We start from the raw sequence: 21,726 nt of genomic DNA, 5'->3' as shown, positions 1-21,726 counted from the left end.
TAGGAATAAAAATAAGGTAAGCTATTCAAAATAAATCAGTGTATAATAGAATGTTAATTTACTTTCTCAGGCATTAAAAACCAACCCTAATCCTCTTATTTCCAAGAAAATATTAAAAGATTTTTTTTAGGATCTTGATGTGTATTAATTCCATTATATCCGACATTAATGTCAATGAAAATAGTCAAATACGGATTTTACTGTCAACTTGTCAAGAAGTTTGTTTCAGCAGAAAGAGTTCCCAGGGTGCAAAAGTCACATTAATGAATTTTAATCTCAAGCATCCAAGCTTCAGTAACTGCACTAAAACCAAAAGTTGCATGGTATGAGTTCAAATTAAAGCTTTTTTCTCTGCTAAAGATTATCATCAAAATTTCAAAACATCTCAAGATCTACTTCAACACATACAGAAAAATAAAGATTTTTACTCAGTAACATAGGCTGTCATTTTCTCTGACATGTACTAGCAAAACCCATAGGACTTCCTTTTCAACTGATCTATTACTATTTAATAAGAAATATACTTTGATGACAAGCAAAATCATTTGTAAAAATTGCAAGCTGGAAGCAGCACTGACAGTGTGCCATCTTCTGTATCATCCTGCGCACTCCTGTGAGTCAAAAAGAGTAGAATATGGACACAAATGCAACATCAATTATTGTGGCCAACCAGAAAGTAAATTTTTAACAGAAAATCAAAGCTGTTCTAAATCATAGATAGTAAAAAATTAATAATTCCTATGTCTGGGTTATAACACACAAATGATATTTCCTAATAGATTTGCTAGGTGAGAAGCAAAACTTACATAAATTACAAAGTCAACTTAGGTTGACTTCTTCAAGAGGATGTTTGAAAATATATTACCTGGGATTTCCCTGGTGGTGCAGTGGTTAAGAAGCTGCCTGCCAATGCAGGGGGCACAGGTTCGATCCTTGGTCTGGGAAGATCCCATATGCCGCGGAGCAACTAAGCCCGTGCGCCCCAACTACTGAGCCTGTGCTCTAGAGCCCGCAAGCCAAAACTACTGATCTCGTGCGCCCCAACTACTGAAGACCGTGAACTCTAGGGCCCGCATGCTGTAACTACTGAGACTGTGTGCTGCAACTACTGAAGTCCACGTGCCTAGAGCCCGTGCTGCACAACAAGAGAAGCCACTGCAATGAGAAGCCCACACACTGCAATGAAGAGTAGCCCCAGCTCATGGCAACTAGAGAAAGCCCACATGCAGCAACAAAGACCCAACGCAGCCAATAAATAAATAAATAAATAAAAATAAATTTGAAAAATATATGTATATATTACCTAATTCTATCTAAACAGGTTTAAAATGGTTATAAAGATATAGTTATGAAATTAGAGAGCAAGTATTACCCACATATATAAACTCAGAGTCACTGCATGCAAAGTTTTAAAATATATAGGGTTGTAATCAAAAGGTATGAGGGAGAAGAGGGATAGTCCTCAGACCCCAAACTCCAAAGGCCAGTGACAGTGTGAAGTAATGTAAGCAGACGATAGAGCTTGTTCTCTTTACCTATTACTTTTCATAAGAGCTTTAGTCATCTCCTATCACTTCATCTAAGTGAAAAAAAATCTGTCTTCTTACTTTCTTTCTATCTATCTACCTACCTACCTACCTATCTATCAACTCCGTCTCCAGGTTTCTTCCCAGTTTTTGTTGCAGGTTTTTTTGATCCTGGGGTATCTAAAACATTAAGTTTGGAGGATCTTTCCAACGCATCCCTAGATATGAGTGGATTATTTTAGCAGACTGGACACAGTACAGAGGAATCATCCCTAATCTTTTCCCTAGAAATCTGACAGTCTCCGAAGTTACACCTCAATTTTCTTTGAGGATTCTTCTAACATTTCATTGCATGAACTCTGTCTACAGCACAAGATTAAAATGCAGACCTCAAATATTAACTTGCACTTATTATATATAAAGCAACATTAAAAAATTTTCATCATATCTTAAGACAAAAGGATAAATGTTTTGCCATCAGAGGAGCTTTGTTCAAAAATTCTATTTCATTTAGCTGTTTAACTTGAGGATTTCTTAATTCTTCAGGATTTTAGACATTTAGTGACCTTTATCTTTAATCTGTAATTAAGTTTCTTACCCTTTAAATGATGTATGTCTGCCATCTGATATGATATGTTGTTCTGCAGTTTAACCTGAAAAAAAAATCATTTTCATTTTACTAAAGAATATGTAGTTTTGCTCATATTTACTTTTGTTCTCTCATATTCACTTTGAGCTTGATCATAAGTACAAAAGAAAAATCCTTAAGTTATGCATACCACACCACTTTCCAAAAAGAATTAGAAATAAGTTCTGATTTTGTAATACTCATTTTAAATTTGCACAAGAATATTCATTTTACTTAATATATAGTATAACAATTTTCAAAAGTTTTTAAGTTTGATTCCAAAGGTGATTTGGAGGATGAGACCATAGGAAAAAGAATAAACATCTTCCTTTCTTCATCTCCCAAACATTCAGAGGGTACCTTCCTTTGGAGAAGAACCACCAATGCTTCTCCAGCTCTTTTTAGGGTAAAGGCAGTCTGAAATCTCTACCTAGAACTTGAACAACAGTGAAGAAGAGCACCTTTATCATCAAAGCCATGTGGATGAAACGCTCTTGGTGCTGCAGCCAGGAGTCAGTGCTGTGCCTCTGAGGTGGGAGAGCCAACTTCAGGACACTGGTCCATAAGAGACCTCCCAGCTCCACATAATATCAAATGGTGAAAATCTCCCAGAGATCTCCATCTCAACACCAACACCCAGCTTCACTCAACGACCAGCAAGCTACAGTGCTGGACATCTTATGCCAAACAACTAGCAAGACAGGAACACAACACCATCCATTAGCAAAGAGGCTGCCTAAGATCATAATAAGTCCACAGAAACCCCAAAACACACTACCAGATGTGGACCCGCCCACCAGAAAGACAAGATCCAGCCTCATTCACCAGAACACAGGCACTGGTCCCCTCCACCAGGAAGCCTACACAACCCACTGAACCAAATTTACCCACTGGGGACAGACACCAAAAACAACGGGAACTACGAACCTGCAGCCTGCAAAAAGGAGACCCCAAACACAGTAAGATAAGCAAAATGAGAAGACAGAAAAACACACAGCAGATGAAGGAGCAAGATAAAAACCCACCAGACCTAATAAATGAAGAGGAAATAGGCAGTCTACCTGAAAAAGAATTCAGAATAATGACAGTAAAGATGATCCAAAATCTTGGAAATAGAATAGAGAAAATGCAAGAAACATTTAATAAGGACTTTCAAGAACTAAAGATGAAACAAGCAATGATGAACAACACAATAAATGAAATTAAAAATACTCTAGAAGGGATCAACAGCAGAATAACTGAGGCAGAAGAATGGATAAGTGACCTGGAAGATAAAATAGTGGAAATAACTACTGCAGAGCAGAATAAAGAAAAAAGAATGAAAAGAACTGAGGACAGTCTCAGAGACCTCTGGGACAACATTACATGCACCAACATTCGAATTATAGGGGTTCCAGAAGAAGAAGAGAAAAAGAAAGGGTCTGAGAAAATATTTGAAGGGATTATAGTTGAAAACTTCCCTAATATGGGAAAGGAAATAGTTAATCAAGTCCAGGAAGCACAGAGAGTCCCATACAGGATAAATCCAAGGAGAAACACGCCAAGACACATATTAATCAAACTGTCAAAAATTAAATACAAAGAAAACATATCAAAAGCAGCAAGGGAAAAACAACAAATAATACACAAGGGAATTCCCATAAGGTTAACAGCTGATCCTTCAGCAGAAACTCTGCAAGCCAGAAGGGACTGGCAGGACATATTTAAAGTGATGAAGGAGAAAAACCTACAACCAAGATTACTCTACCCAGCAAGGATCTCATTCAGATTTGATGGAGAAATTAAAACCTTTAGAGACAAGCAAAAGCTGAGAGAGTTCAGCACCATCAAACCAGGTTTACAACAAATGCTAAAGGATCTTCTCTACGCAAGAAACACAAGAGAAGGAAAAGACCTATAATAACAACCCCAAAACAATTAAGAAAATGGGAGTAGGAACATACATATCGATAATCGCTTTAAATGTAAATGGATTAAATGCTCCTACCAAAAGACACAGACTGGCTGAACGGATACAAAAACAAGACCCATATATATATTGTCTACAAGAGACCCACTTCAGACCTAGAGACACATACAGACTGAAAGTGAGGGGATGGAAAAAGATATTCCATGCAAATGGAAACCAAAAGAAAGCTGAAGTAGCAATACTCATATCAGACAAAACAGACTTTAAAATAAAGACTATTAGAAGAGACAAAGAAGGACACTACATAATGATCAAGGGATCGATCCAAGAAGAAGATATAACAATTGTAAATATTTATACACCCAACATAGGAGCACCTCAATAAATAAGGCAAATACTAACAGCCACAAAGGGGAAATCGACAGCAACACATTCATAGTAGGGTAATTAAACACCCCACTTTCACCAATGGACAGATCATCCAAAATGGAAATAAATAAGGAAACACAAGCTTTAAATGATACATTAAACAAGATGGACTTAATTGATATTTATAGGACATTCCATCCAAAAACAACAGAATACACATTTTTCTCAAGTGCCCATGGAACATTCTCCAGGATAGATCATATCTTGGGTCACAAATCAAGCCTTGGTAAATTTAAGAAAACTGAAATTGTATCAAGTATCTTTTCCAACCACAACGCTATGAGACTAGATATCAATTACAGGAAAATATCTGTAAAAAATACAAACACATGGAGGCTCAACAATACACTACTTAATAACGAAGTGATCACTGAAGAAATCAAAGAGGAAATCAAAAAATACCTAGAAACAAATGACAATGGAGACATGATGACCCAAAACCTATGGGATGCAGCAAAAGCAGCTCTAAGAGGGAAGCTTTTAGCAATACAATCCTACCTTAAGAAACAGGAAACATCTCGAATAAACAACCTAACCTTGCACCTAAAGCAATTAGAGAAAGAATAACAAAAAACCCCCAAAGTTAGCAGAAGGAAAGAAATCATAAAGATCAGATCAGAAATATATGAAAAAGAAATGAAAGAAGCAATAGCAAAGATCAAAAAAACTAAAAGCTGGTTCTTTGAGAAGTAAAACAAAATTGATAAACCATTAGCTAGACTCATCAAGAAAAAAAGGGAGAAGACTCAAATCAATAGAATTAGAAATGAAAAAGGAGAAGTAACAACTGACACTGCAGAAATACAAAAGATCATGAGAGATTACTACAAGCAATTCTATGCCAATAATATGGACAACCTGGAAGAAATGGACAAATTCTTAGAAATGCACAACTTGCCAAGACTGAATCAGGAAGAAATAGAAAATATGAACAGACCAACCACAGGCAATGAAATTGAAACTGTGATTAAAAATCTTCCAACAAACAAAAGCCCAGGACCAGGTGGCTTCACAGGCAAATTCTATCAAACATTTAGAGAAGAGTTAACACCTATCCTTCTCAAACTCTTCCAAAATATAGCAAAGGGAGGAACACTCCCAAACTCATTCTACGAGGCCACCATCACCCTGATACCAAAACCAGACAAAGATGTCACAAAGAAAGAAAACTACAGGCCAATATCACTGATGAACATAGATGCAAAAATCCTCAACAAAATAGTAGCAAACAGAATCCAACAGCACATTAACAGGATCATACACCGTGATCAAGTGGGGTTTATTCCAGGAATGCAAGGATTCTTCAATATACGCAAGTCTATCAATGTGATACACCATATCAACAAACTGAAGGAGAAAAAACATATGATCATCTCAATAGATGCAGAGAAAGCTTTCGACAAAATTCAACACCAATTTATGATAAAAGTCCTTCAGAAAGTAGGCATAGAGGGAACTTTCCTCAACAGAATAAAGGCCATATATGACAAACCCACAGCCAACATTGTCCTCAATGGTGAAAAACTGAAACCGTTTCCACTAAGATCAGAAACAAGACAAGGTTGCCCACTCTCACCACTCTTATTCAACGTAGTTTTGGAAGTTTTAGCCACAGCAATCAGAGAAGAAAAGGAAATAAAAGGAATCCAAATCGGAAAAGAAGAAGTAAAGCTGTCACTGTTTGCAGATGACATGATACTATACATAGAGAATCCTAAAGATGCTACCAGAAAACTACTAGAGCTAATCAATGAATTTGGTAAAGTAGCAGGATACAAAATTAATGCACAGAAATCTCTGGCATTCCTATACACTAATGATGACAAATCTGAAAGTGAAATCAAGAAAACACTCCCATTTACAACTGCAACAAAAAGAATAAAATATCTAGGAATAAACCTACCTAAGGAGACAAAAGACCTGTATGCAGAAAATTATAAGACACTGATGAAAGAAATTAAAGATGATACAAATAGATGGAGAGATATACCATGTTCTTGGATTGGAAGAATCAACATTGGGAAAATGACTCTACTACCCAAAGCAATGTACAGATTCAATGCAATCCCTATCAAACTACCACTGGCATTTTTCACAGAACTATAACAAAAAATTTCACAATTTGTATGGAAACACAAAAGACCCCGAAGAGCCAAAACAATCTTGAGAACAAAAAATGGAGCTGGAGGAATCAGGCTCCCTGACTTCAGACTATACTACAAAGCTACAGTAATCAAGACAGTATGGTACTGGCACAAAAACAGAAAGATAGATCAATGGAACAGAATAGAAAGCCGAGAGATAAACCCACACACATATGGTCACCTTATCTTTGATAAAGGAGGCAGGAATGTACAGTGGAGAAAGGACAGCCTCTTCAATAAGTGGTGCTGGGAAAACTGGACAGGTACATGTTAAAGTATGAGATTAGATCACTCCCTAACACCATACACAAAAATAAGCTCAAAATGGATTAAAGACCTAAATGTAAGGCCAGAAACTATCAAACTCTTAGAGGAAAACATAGGCAGAACACTCTATGACATAAATCACAGCAAGATCCTTTTTGACCCACTTCCTAGAGAAATGGACATAAAAATAAACAAATGGGACCTAATGAAACTTCAAAGCTTTTGTACCGCAAAGGAAACCATAAACAAGACCAAAAGACAGCCCTCAGAATGGGAGAAAATATTTGCAAATGAAGCAACTGACAAAGGATTAATCTCCAAAATTTACAAGCACCTCATGCAGCTCAATAACAAAAAAACAAATAACCCAATCCAAAAATGGGCAGCAGACCTAAATAGACATTTCTCCAAAGAAGATATACAGACTGCCAACAAACATGTGAAAGAATGCTCAACATCACTAATCATTAGAGAAATGCAAATCAAAATTACAATGAGATATCATCTCACACTAGTCAGAATGGCCATCATCAAAAAATCTAGAAACAATAAGTGCTGGAGAGGGTGTGGAGAAAAGGGAACACTCTTGCACTGCTGGTGGGAATGTGAATTGGTACAGCCACTATGGAGAACAGTATGGAGGTTCTTTAAAAAACTACAAATAGAACTACCATACGACCCAGCAATCCCACTACTGGGCATATACCCTGAGAAAACCATAATTCAAAAAGAGTCATGTACCAAAATGTTCATTGCAGCTCTATTTACAATAGCCCGGAGATGGAAACAACCTAAGTGTCCATCGTCGGATGAATGGATAAAGAAGATGTGGCACATATATACAATGGAATATTACTCGGCCATAAAAGAAACAAAATTGAGCTATTTGTAATGAGGTGGATGGACCTAGAGTCTGTCATACAGAGTGAAGTAAGTCCTAAAGGGAAAGACAAATACCGTATGCTAACACATATATATGGAATTTAAGAAAAACAATGTCATGAAGAACCTAGGGGTAAGACAGGAATAAAGACACAGACCTACTAGAGAATGGACTTGAGGATATGGGGAGGGGGAAGGGTAAGCTGTGACAAAGTGAGAGAGTGGCATGGACATATATACACTATCAAATGTAAAATAGATAGCTAGAGGGAAGCAGCCGCATAGCACAGGGAGATCAGCTCTGTGCTTTGTGACCACCAAGATGGGTGGGATAGGGAGGGTGGGAGGGAGGGAGATGCAAGAGGAAAGACATATGGGAACATATGTATATGTATAACTGATTCACTTTGTTATAAAGCAGAAACTAACACACCATTGTAAAGCAATTATACTCCAGTAAAGATGTAAAAAAAAAGAAAAGAAAAAGTTTTTGAGTTGAATATTGGTTAATAGTATGGTTTTTCGAAATCTTACCAGAAGATTTTCAACTCTATATTAAGAAAAGAATTGTTTGAATCAATTAATGTCAAGTCAAAAATAATTATTGTTTATCAAGATCCCACAGGATGACAGATACTACACAGGACTCATTGCTGTAGTCATTGTCCTCTAGGTGCCAGTATACAAGAGCACCAGGAACTTAAAGTGTACCAAAATATGACTGAGTTTAAGGCTCACCACTTAATTTAAAAATTAAGACAAGGCCTTGGATAGCCAGGATATCAAAGAACTACTTTGTCTCAGTTCTTGCTTAAACAGGTTTCATCTGATTGTAAAATGCAACTAAAATACTATAAACAGGTTATCTTGTCAACCTCAAGAGTAACATTATTTGAAAGGTGCAGACTGATTCATACTGATGAAAAGCAGCACCATGAGTGGCAAAATGATTATGCTAAATACCACTTCAATCTCTAAAGAAAAAAACTTTAACTTTTCATCTTGAAATAATTATAGGTTCATAGGAAATTGCAAAGATAGCACAGATAAATCCGATATACCCTTCACACAATTTTCCCCAATGGGTACATCTTATACAACAATATGACATCAAAATCAGGAAACTGACATTAGTACAATGTGTATGTATATAGTTCTATGCCATTTTATCATATGTATAGATTCATGTAAACACCATCAAAATCAAGATACAGACCTATTCCATCGTCACAAATATCTCCCTCATGCTATCCTTTATAGTCAAACCTATCCTCCTTCCCCAGTATACCTGATCCCTGGTAACCAATAATTTGTTTTCCACTCCGTAATTTTGTCATTTCAAGAATATTATATAAATGGAATCATATAGTATGTGACCTTTTGAGATTTTTTTCAATCAACATAATATATAGTTGTATACATCAATAGTTCATTCCTTTTTATTGCTGAGTAGTATTCCGATATGAATGTACAATAGTTTGTTTAAGCATTCAACTACTTTAGAACATATTGGTGGTTTCTAGTTTTTGGCTATAACAAATACAGCAGCTATGAAAAACTGTGTACAGATTTTTACATGAATATTAGTTTTTATTTCTCTGGAATAAATGCCCAGGAGTGAGACTGCTGGGTTGTATGGTAAGTCTATGTTTAGTTTTTAAAGAAACTGTCATGTTATTTTCCAGAGTGTCCATGACATTTTCAACTACGTTTTAAGAACTTATTGTGCCAAGGTACTGGATGGGAGAGTATAAAACAATTAGAAAACATGAGAGCAGTCTCAAAGAATCAGTAGGCAAGGTAGCACCTAAAATAGTATAATTACTGTAGGATTTCAGAGATGATTCCTACCTAATATGATCAGGAAAGTTTCTTGGAAGGGGTCTTATCCGAATTAGGCATTGAAGGCTAGGTAAAACTCTAAATAAGTAGAAAAAAGCATTTCAGACAGAGGAGGTGGCATAAGAAAAGGTACAGAGGTAAGAAAGCATGAGACATGTATGAAGACCCCATCAAAGTACTGTTTGGCTAAAGCACATGATACAGGGAAAACTATAATAATGAAGAAGGTTGGGAAAAAAAAGACTGGAGGGCCCTTCCACTGATATGAAATGTCCAGACTAGGCAAATCCATAGAGACAAAAAGTAATTAGTGGTTGCCAGGGGCTGAAGGGAGGGGGAATGAAGGGTGACCTCCTAATGGGCGTGGGGTTTCTTTCTGGGGTGATAAAAATGTTCTGGAATTAAATAGGGAGATGGCTGCACAACTTTGTGAGTATACTAAAAACCTCTGAATTGCACACTTTTTTTAAAAAGGGCAAATTTCATGGTCTTTGAATTATATCAACATTTTAATGCAAAAAATAAAAATAAAAATGCTGAGGGTACTATGGGGCACCATATAGGAAACTGGGGATAAAATAATGGATAAACACTAGGCACTCAAGTTTACTATTTAGAAGACACAGTCAAGTAGACAGGCAATTATAGTAAAATAAGTGCTATTATTGGATTCTACAGACAGGATGGCAGAACTTAGTAAAAGCATTTAAATCCAGCCTTGGGGAAATGAGAGGAGGTTTCTGGAGATGATGATAACTGAAATAAGTCCAGCAGGAAGAATAGTGGTTAGCCAGGTGGAAGTAGGGAGAGGGTAAGGAAACATGTGTCAAAATTTCGAAGTTAAAAACACTGCACATCAGAGAAACTGCAAGCAGTTCTAAGCAGTTTTAAGCTGGAACAGAGAGTTGGGGGAAATGACAAGAAATATGTCTAGAAAGATAAGCAAGGTCCACATTACAAAGCATCTTGCCAAGGAATGTGGATACATTCCACTGGCTATGGTCAACTTTTAAAGGACTTCAAACAACGTAATGAAACCCAATTTGCATTTTAAAAAGTCAATCTGGCTTCAGTATGATGAGTGGACTAGAGAGACAAGACTAGAGAGACCAGGTAAGAGAGTAGGAGAATGGGGGACTACTGTTGTTTTTCAAGTGAGAGAAAATGTTCCTTTAAGCCAGGGGTGGGCAAATTATGCCTGTGAGCCAAATCTAGCCTGCTGCCTGCTTTTGTATGGATGGCAAACAAAGGATGGTTTTTACATTTTTAAATGGTTGGAGAGAAAAGCCAAAAGAATATTTCATGAATTATATGAAATTCAAATGTCAGTGTCTATAAATAAAGTTTTATGGGAAATAGCCCCATCCATTCATTTCCATATTGTCTATGGCTGCTTTGGAGCTGCAGTGATTGCAAAAAAGATCATATGGACTGCAAAGCCTAAAGTATTTACTATCTGGCCCTTTATAGAAAAAGTTTGCCAATTCCTGGTCCAAACTAACAGAATGAGAACAGAGAGATAAATATATGTGAGAGATATTAAAGGGGAACAATGAATAGTCTAACTGATTGATTAGATAGAGGAGTAAAAGAAGAAACATTAAGGATGATGTTTAAATTTCTAGAGTAAGGGGACTAAGGTAAGACTGCAATACTCCATAATAGGGAAACACAGGAGAAACAGACTTGGGATGGGAGGGAGAAGTGGGGACATGATTCTTTTTCAGATTTGGACCTACAGAATTTGAGGCACTTGTGACACACCCAAGAGATCTTTAGTAGGAAGTTGGACATATGGGTTTAGAGCTTGGGCATAGATGATTTGAGAGTTATTCGCATACGGATGGCGATTAAAGCCATGGGAGTGGTATCACTGATGAAAAGCTGCAAGAGGCAGCAGGAAAATCTGATACCAACAGCTATGTGATCTGCTGACTACTAAGAACTGCTTTCTAATAACTTCTAATTAGCCTATGTCTATTTTCTTTCCCGTTTCTTTGACAGTAGTCCCCCACCCACCCCAACCCGTGGTTTTGCTTTCTGTGGTTTCAGTTACCAGCAGTCTGAAAATTCCAGAAATAAACAATTCATAAGTTTTAAATTGCGGGCTGTTATGAGTAACGTGATGAAATCTGGGTGACACGCTCCGTCCTTCCTGGGATCCCTAACCATCAACATCACCCGCTCCTAACACCCAACCACTCACAGTGCCATGGCTCGATGATCCAAGATCACCCAAAGCAAGTGATCCTCCTTCTAACCTATCAGCAAAAAAGTCAATAGTAGTTTAATGCTACGTCATTCATCTCATTTCATCTCACCACGCAGGCATTTTATCATCTCACATCCTCAAAAGAAGGGTGAGTAAAGTACAAGATATTATATTTTGAGAGAGACCACATTCATGTCACTTTGATTACAGTATATTGTTATAATTGTTCTATTTTATTATTATTAATCTCTTACTGTGCCTTATTTAGAAATTTAACTTTATCGTAGGTATGTATGTATGTACGTATGTATGTAAAAAACATAGTATATATAGGGTGTAGTACTATCCATGGTTTCAGGTATAAAATGCGGGTCTTCGTATGCATCCCCCGAGGATAAGGGGGGATTATTGTATTTTCATGATCCAATTTCTTTTTACATTTTTTGCCCCTCCAAAGAACATAGCCATCCTTTATTTTTGTTTTCAACAAGTTTGCATTACTTTGTTTTTTATCCATTTTTATGATGCTCTTCCAGCTTCCTGTACTCTATTTTAAATTTACTTTTGAAACAGCTACAGAGATGCTATTCTTTTTCTTTTTTAATTATTAATTAATTAATTAATTTTGGCTGTGCCAGGTCTTAGTTGCGGCCTGCGAGATCTTTAGTCATGGCATGCGAACTGTTAGTTGCGGCATGCACGTGGGATCTAGTTCCCTAACCAGGGATTGAACCCGGGCCCCCTGCATTGGGAGCATGGAGTCTTAGCCACTGGACCACCAAGGAAGTCCCCTATATCCTTATACTCTTAAAAATTTTTTTAACGGAGATGGGGGAATTCAATCTACAGACTTCAAAAATAGTAAAGGATATTATGAGCAGTACTACTTTATTCTTATCACTTTAATTTTCTCTTCAATCTTTTTAATTGAGAATGGAGATGCTGATCCCAATGGCTCGTATATAAAGTCCTCACATTTCAAAAGCTGCTCTGGAACAATATATTTTACATGGTATTAAAGAGAAAATCACAGCTTGTCTAAATAAAAGCCTTTCTTAATCTAAACAGAATGAATTTATTTCCCACCTCATTCTTTTGCCATGCAAGGATTTTCCAGTTAGCTTCTAAGACCCACTTTATGGCATATTGTTTCCTTGGCATCTCATGTTCTCTATTATTCCTGTCAGTCTTTCTTTGCACAAAAATCTTATATTCAGCGTTCAGTATTATCAGGTACCAGTTCCCAATTTCTCTCACTTCCTATTAATACTAGTTTCAGTGCTATGGTTATCTCACCTTCCATATGCCTTTGAACAGAGGCACCACAGATTTGCTCATAGATCTCTGGTAGATCATTAATCCCAGTTCTCTTCCTTCTAGAATAATTTTATTATGTTGCTCAGTTTTAGAATCTAGATGTCTGCTACTAAATTACCTGTTCATCTTTTTGACACTGCAATATTACAGGCATCTGGTATCTCTTCTCTCCACATATACAACCCAATCCCCAAAATTCTTATCTAGCTCCTAAAACAGTTTGACAAAGAATTCCTCTAACTTTCAATCTTATTCTTTTAAGGCAATCTGAATGTGTTTTTACCTACCATGGCACTCCCTTGTATTTTTGCAAAATCTAAGAATGTAAAGCAATGACTTAATTTTGGCTTTAATCTTATGTTTTCTACCATCTTGGATCTGTTTAAAGACTTCTTCCACTAGGCTTCTGATTTTTAATGTTTTCTTCAATGTCTTCAATCTGGTTTTCTTTACTTTTATGCTTCTCATTAATCATTTCTGCATATAGATAGGTCTCTTTAGTTCTTTAACATCTTTGGGTTTAACCCTCTGAGATCCTTCATTTCTTTTAAAACTTCCACCACCTCCTCACCTTCAAAAGGAAGCTGATCATTCCTCCTCATAGTTTTAATTTCCTTGTGTTCTACCAGGAATTTGCTTATGTTCTAAATTACTCTATCAAAACTTCCGAGCTGCTGAGAAATTAATTTGAGTTCTCACTACTGCATAATTAGAAAAAAGGTATTTCACTTTACCACATATATGCTCTGTTGAACTGGCAATGCTATAAAATACAGATGGTCCTCTGCACCCACCATTTTATATAAGGAACTTGAGCATACATCTCTGCACAGGGGCTCCTGGAACCAATTCCTTCAGTACCGAGGGACGACTATACTTTCTTTTCTTTCTAAGTATATTCCAGACAAGTAACAGTATATAAACCCTAAGAAGTATTATTTAATCCTTATTTTATAAATGGATTCTCATTGGCTTCTTAGGTCCTTTCTTGGTTACTTTCAGACTTTTCCCATAATATCCTTATTTACAATACGCAAGAAAGATACCAAATAATCGTTTTCTTTTTAAATTTCTTTGGGGATAAGAGATAGATGTGTTTAGACAGACACACACACACACATACATTCACAAACACAGACCCATCTCTTTGCCTAATTTACATCTATGGTCAGATAGACTCCAACCCAGATTCGAATATATCCTCCAAACCCCCTCAATGCTCAAAATGCCTTGCCTGGCTTCAGAGTCTACTGGGGAAAGCTCATATTCAGTCCTTTCAAAAACAAAACGTTCTTTTATCACATGCAGCCCTATTTCCAACCAGAATGTCACTTTGTCTCTTTTCTACCCCCAAGGTTCATCAGAAATGAGAATTCCATGAGAACAGAAACTGTCTCTCGTTCATCCCTATGTCCAGTGTCTGGCATACTGCCTGACCCCAATAAACACTCAATAAGTGTTTGCTGAATGGCTCCTTAGACTTTTGAGTTCCATATTCTTTGTACTACATGCTATCTTACCTGAAGCTGTACTTTAGCCCTATTTATATAATTCTAATTATCTTCAATACTGCTGAACTACCTCATTTATTTCCCTTTGTTATCAACTTCACTGCTGTAGTTAGGCTTCACTTTCCCTCTCTCCTTCTGTAATACTTGTTTCTCCGGGATTTGGAGTCCATCTATAACAGGCCGATTATCCATGCTTCCTTTGGCCTTTTCCACGTTAATCTCTCAAAATGTGTTTATGACCCTTCCTGCAACCTCTTTTTTCCTTCTTCTTCTGAGGCATGTGTTCTTTATCTCTTTTTTTCAGTAAGAATTATCCTCTCCTGATATTTTCCTATAGCACTTCTTAGAGCTCACCCTCAGCTACTTCATTTATTTTCCTCTAATCTTTGTTCCTCTAATACCTAAAACTTAATCTTTATATTTCTACCCCCTCTTTTCTGAAGCTCTCTTAATGCTTTCCGCATCCCACACGGCTACTGTGAATTAAGTTTGGCAGCTGTTACCAGCTCACTTGCTCTGCTTTTCTTTTCATTCTGGGACCTTGAAAATGGCTCAGCTGTGCATGCTTCACTTTCATTATGACCTGTTCTCAGGCAATCAGCACAACTATGACCACTGATCCCAAAGATTACATACAATTGGCTTTTTAGAGATGTCATTTCTGGCTCCTTTTTCTCCACACTAGAAACATTTTTCCTGATTATATCTCATACTCAGATGATTTCTGGAAACAAAACTATTTTCTGTAATATAACTGCCAAACCTGGCTGATACTCAGAATCACCTGAGGAGCTTTAAGAACTATATATCCTTGCCTCCCCAACCCCACTTCAGTCCGATTCAGCAGTCTGGGGATGAGTCCAGGAATCTTTTTTTCTAAAAAGCTAAAGTGATTCTGATAAGCAGCCATGTTTAGCAATTACTCATCTATAGTATGTCTCTGGCTGGCAACTATACCAGCTGGATCAAAATGGAATAACATTAATAATAACTATTAAATGCTTATTCTGTGCCAGGCCTTGTGCTAAGTGCTAATCAAATATTATTGCATTTAGTCCCCACAACCACCCTCTGAGGTGGACTCTCCATTTCACAGATGAGGAAACTGTGCTCTATATCATATGCCTACAGTAGATTCTGGATATTCTCCCAAGCAGTCCCAGACCAAAGTCTGTGCTTATGACCCCCATGCATATACTAGATCAGTAGTTAGTAGGTGTCTATAACCTTTTTTTCTTATTCCTCATACATTGCACACATGTAATTCAGTCAACATTCCAAACACACTTGCAACTTTTACTTGATCTGTCAAAGAATTAGTCTCTCTTGAAGCAAGTTTTAGTTTAAACTATACCCAGTTACATTTTTAAAGAGAATAAGATAAGCAAGGTCTTTGGTCTTAGTTGGCTACAATGAATCACTACAAAGGTTTTTTATTCACTCATTCTTTTTTTTTTTTGATAAGTCATTTATAATGCATTTACTGAATATGTACTATGTGCTAGGCCTGAGGATACAAAGTATTTGGTTTTGGTCTGTTAAGAAGAGTCACAAAAAATCACTAAAGTTTGTTTATTCATTCATTCTGTCAGCCAGTCATAAGGAAAGCATTAATCGAACACCTACTAAGTGAAAGACAGTGTAGAAGGCCTAGAAATACAGCAATATACAAGAAACAGGAGAGAGGTCTGGATAAAGGATACACATTTTGGAGACATCAGCGTAAGTGAAGTTTTCTGATGATTATGATTACTTAGGAAGAGAGTAGAATGAGAAGAGGATCTCAAATAGAAAACTATGAACTATAACACTTAATGATGAATAGGAGAGAAGCCAGTAAGGGAGACTAAGAACTGAGAGAAGAAAAACGGGAGAGTCTAGCATGATGGAAGCCAGGAGCACAGTGCTAGGTAAAAAGATGCTGAGAAATTAGGTATAGGGAGAGAAAAATGCAAATGTGGACAAAGACAATTCTCTGTTCAAGAAATGTGATTGGGAAGGGGAAGAAAGACTCAGGTATATTTTAAGTGCTGAGGAGCAAGTATAGATAAAGGGATTGAATATAAGAGGGAGGCTGGATTAATAACAGGACGAGGTCTTTGAGAAGGTAGAGGAGATTGGACCCCGAAAACAGGTGGAGAGGCTGGTCCTGGAGAAAGGATGAACCCTTCTTTATTCTAACAAGGAGGAAAGACATATGGGTGGAGATGTAGGTATGCCTGCAGATTTGGTAGGGTAGTAGTTCCTGTTCAATTCTTGGTCAAGCAGGAAACAGGATCACCTGTTGAGTTCAAGGAGAAGAGGAGTTTAAGGCAGGCAGGGTCTGAGGAGGGTAGAAGTTTGAAAGTTGTTGGAATGAGTGTGTTGACTAGATATATGTAATCTGTAAGGTGCTGATGAAAATCCAGTTGGGGTAGCTGATCATAAATTTCTGTAAGTACCAGTATGGTTGTATGAATTTCTCCACCTGCACTTGAAATAGACATGTAAAAGAATAATGGCAAGAAACTAAAACAACAGACAATTGAATCTTAGCTGTATAGAGAGGAAAGTAAAGAATGAATAGGGATACTGGAAAGGAAGAAGAAAAGGATCAGCAGTCTAGGTGAAGTTGAAAAACAAGTATAGTTTGTTTGGCAGTTCTAATCCTTTTTTTTTCCTTAACATATTCTCCCAAGAATATGCATGTTTGAGGTTCACAAACTTTCAGTTTCAAGGATTAGAAATCTTATGTCAGGTTCATGTTACAATGAATTAATAATTAAGGCCTTTGGTAGTCATTAATGTTGGCAAATATTTCTAGCTCTCATCCCAGGCACTTTGTAGGATTGCTCCTCCCCATTCTTCTGAAATTGGGTTAAGGGAGGGGCAATGAAATGTGAGCAAAATGACAGGAATCGCTTCCAGGCATAAGCAATTATAGGGAGCACAGTTCATTATTCTCTCATTCTACCAAAGCCACCAATGTTTCAGATGGTGACTGCTCAGTCCTCTAGGGTCATAAAAAGACAAAGACACAGAGCAATGCCTCCAGTAGACCCACAAAGGGCATGATGAATGAGTGAGCAATTTTAAGCCACATAAGAGGATGCAGATGGAAGACTATGAAAGGGAAGGAGAGAATGAGAGATAGATAGGGAAATCAAGGCAGATTTGGAAGGGAAAGCAAGGCAGACCTGGAAAGTATGAGAGCAAGAGTCTCCTCCCCACCTGCCATATCCAGCCCATAAGACATTTCCATTTGCACATCCACTAATACTTGAAACTTGAAATGTAAAAAAATCAAAAGAGTTTCTCCACAAATTAGCACCCTTGTCAACTTTTCCATTACTTTCAGTGGCATCATCATCCTTTTGGTTCTCCTGCCTCTTACCTCTTCTCATCCTATTCACCAGTCCATTAGTGCATACAACTACATGCCTTCATATGCTGCACAGGCTGTCACCAAGTCCGGGGAATTCCCTGGTGGTCCAGTGGTTAAGACTCGGCACTTTCACTGCCATGGGCCCAGGTCGGGGAACTAAGATCCCACAAGCCTGTGCGGCATGGTCAAAATAAAGAAATAAATAAAATAAATAAAAGCTATCACCAAGCCCTGGCAATTCTTCTGCAGTTTCTCTCAGATCTGACCCTTAACTTATTCTGTGTTCATGGCAACCACCTACATGGACTATTCTCATCTAGCTGCACTAGAATATAAGCTCCATAAGAGCAGAGAACTTACTTCTTTGGTCACCCCTGTATCCCCTGGAATACTGCAGGTACTCAATATTATTACTGAATAAATAAATGAAGATATCTAATCTATCAATTGTCTTTTCCCACTTTTATTTATTTTCTAGCCATAGTGAGAAACATCTTTGGAAAAACTTTACTTTCCATCATCTTTCTTCTAGTCAAGATCTAATAATAGAATACTACTGACCCTAGCATAGACTATAAAATTCTTCTACTGAGGATTTAATGCCTTCCATAAGGTGGGCACCACTTTCTCTAGCCAGTTATCAGAAATGATCACTTTGACATAGTCAAGTTAGTTTTAACCATCTCTAATAATTAAATTTCTCTTTCCTATGTCCATTTATCATCAGCAAATGGAGTATCCTTCCCTTTCCTTTTTACTACTACAAATTACATTGCCTCCTTTAAAATCAGAACCAAAACTTAAATTGATTCTACAGTAGCATGATGTTAATTTTTACAGATAAAAATGTCATTACATTCACTGTTCCCCATCCTTCCAACAAGCTCCCAATTTTTTACGCTATTAGGCCCTATTCATACCTTCCACTTCCAGGTTCCCTCTAATTTAGTCATGTCCAGCTACCTCCTGCCAAGACTACCCACTACTGTTGCCAAATCCTGTTTTAGGTCTTGAGGGCACATTTAATTTCTTCCTATGTTGATTATTCAGTATATATTTATTGAGTACCTATTTTGCATAAGTCACTGTTCTAAGCACTGGGGATACAGCAAATCAAAAATAGAAAAACATTCCTGCTCTTGTTGATGGGAGTGGCTACAATAAACAAAGAAGTTACACAACACATTAGAAACTGATAACTGCTGTGGAAGAAATACATTAGAGATGGAAAAGGGGGGGAAGGCCTCACCAAAATGGTGTTATTTGAACAAAGACTTGCAAGAGTGAGAATTACCATGTAGCTCTCTGGAGAAAGAGTGTCCTAGGCAGAGGGCATGAAGCCCTACCACAGGAGAATGATTTCTATTTCACAGAACAACAAAAAGGCCAGTGTGGTGTGAATGTTGTGAGCAACAAGAAGGGTAGTAAGAGACAAGGTCAGAGAACTGTGAGCAAAGCAGATGGTATGGGGCCTGTGGACCACTGTAAAGACCTGGACTTTTTCTGCAGTTGAGATGGAAGCCACCGGAAGCATCTTGGGCAGATAAGGAGCATGATCTAATTGACATTTTAACATGATACTGTGTTGAAAATGCATTGAAGTGGAAGCAAGGAGAGAAGGCCAGATAAGCCATCACCAATACTCTAAGCAAGAGACTGGTAATTCAGACTGGGGTGGTAGTAATGGGGGTAGGGAGAAGTGTTTGGATTCTGGATATATGTGTTGTAACCTGGGCCAACAGAATTTGCTGGTAAGTTGGAAGTGGCGGTGAAAAATAAGGAGTCAAGAAAAACTCCAAAGTTTCTGGCCTGATAAAGGAAGGAGTTGCCATCAACTTCGTTGGGGATGGCTGTGAGTAGAAGATCTGGGGTATGGGAAAGATCAGGGGTTTGGCTTTGGACAGGTTAAGTCCAAAACTGTACTTGCCATCCAAGAGGAAATAATGGGTAAGGAGTTCAAGATGAGTAGGAATATCAAGCCGAGAATTCAAGAGAACAGTTTGGATAAGAGATATAAATTTGGAAATCAACAGTATATAGGTGATACTTAAGTAGGTGTTAGTAGGAGCTCTCCAAGAGACTGAGTAAAGATAAGGAAGAGGTCCAAGAACTAAGCCGTAGGGCATTTCCTTTGAGGAGGAACCAGAAAAAAGTATGAGAAGGACTGGCTAGAAGGCAGAAGGAAAGCTGGATTTCCGGAAAGCCTGTTTCAAAGAGGAGGAGAAGGAAGGAGTAACCAACTAATCAAATGCTGCTCATAGGTGAAGTAAGATGATGACTATGAATTAACAAGTGGATTTAGCAACACTGAAATCACTGGTACCTTGAAAAGGACACTGGTGCTATGGCAGGGGCAAAAGCCTGATTAGAGTGGATTTAAGGGGAATGTATTTAAGCTGTTTCCAGCATAGGCTGCGAGAGGAATTTACTTCCACCAATAATCCTTCTACTTAGCAGAAGGCCAATAGGATTTCAGCTCACTTTCTGTGAAAGTTACCTCAGTTGATCATACTCATTACTTTCAAGTAAAAAATTCTATGGTGGAGTTAGTCCTTGGTCCTCTGAAACGAATTTTTCCAGAAATAACTGTATTAGAAAGCTCACTTCAGTTCTTAGCACCTAGAGTGAGCATACATCCTTGATTTTCTAAAGGTTCCAATTTAATATAATTTTGTCCTGTTAATGAAGGGGATTCTTTGTATGTGCAATTAAACATGATTTAATTTTATGCCACTATAAGAGTTTTCATATTAAAATTTTTTCTCAAATAAAAAAGAAATTCAGGGGACTTCCCTCATGGAAGAGTGGTTAAGAGTCCCCCTGCCAATGCAGGAGACATGGGTTGGAGCCCTGGTCCAGGAAGATCCCACATGCCGTGGAGCAACTGAGCCCATGCGCCACAACTACTGAACCTGCGCTCTAGAGCCCATGCTCCATAACGAGAAGCCACGTGCCGCACAAAGACCCAACACAGCCAAAATTACATAAATAAAATAAATAAATTTATTTTTTTAAAAAAAGAAATTCATTTTCAGCCAGGGGGCTGGGACAAGGGGAGTTTTGTTCATTGGGTATAGCATTTCAGTTCTGCAAGATGAAAAAATTCTAGGGATCTATTGAACAACAATATGCATATAGCTAACATTACTGTGCACTTAAAAATGATTAAGATGGTAAATTTTATATTATGTGGGGTTTTTAAATCACAATTAAAAAATTCTTTTACAGACATCATATCCTGCTGTCAAATAAATCTCTAATTGGAGGCATTGCAGGTACCAGAACAATATTTGGGGAGTAAAATGTGTTTTGTTTGGGGGAGGGGCACCATTTAAGGAAGTAAAACCTGTTAAGAAACTTTTCTCACTAAGCTGTAATATAGTTTCCTCCTTTCCTCCAGTTAAAGTAAGAGATACTGTACGGCATTAGGGCAGCAGCATAAGCTATAAGAATGGGTTATTTATAAGCAGAATATGTATAAGTACTAAACTACCTTGCAGAATTTTATATGAAAGTTTATATCTATATTCTTTAGTCATACAGTCTTTCAAGTTTTTTCCCAGGTCTTTTTAGTTGGAACTCTCTTTCATCCCTTGATCTTAGCTGCTCTTCTCTGGATCTTTCTTAAAACTTAAATCATGTAATCAATACTGAACAAAATTTTGCAGGTATGGAAAGACTGTGATTATACAGAG

At 37.4% G+C, this 21,726-nt stretch overlaps 1 protein-coding gene across 3 annotated transcripts in view; it reads right to left on the bottom strand.

Moving 5' to 3' along the window:
* Positions 1–21,726, bottom strand: part of GOLM2 (golgi membrane protein 2) — a 113,047-nt gene that overhangs the window by 66,010 nt on the left and 25,311 nt on the right. For all 3 annotated transcript variants that reach the window (XM_027084152.1, XM_027084154.1, XM_027084153.1), the window contains exon 2: positions 2,125–2,179. In XM_027084152.1, the coding sequence (XP_026939953.1) occupies positions 2,125–2,179 (55 nt within the window). The remainder of the gene's footprint in view (positions 1–2,124; positions 2,180–21,726) is intronic.

This window comes from Aethalodelphis obliquidens, unplaced genomic scaffold (assembly GCF_003676395.1).
Source record: "Aethalodelphis obliquidens isolate GAN/ISIS:26980383/991018 unplaced genomic scaffold, ASM367639v1 scaffold51, whole genome shotgun sequence".
Taxonomy (NCBI): domain Eukaryota; kingdom Metazoa; phylum Chordata; class Mammalia; order Artiodactyla; family Delphinidae; genus Aethalodelphis; species Aethalodelphis obliquidens.
This window is presented reverse-complemented; position numbering and strand designations above follow the sequence as displayed.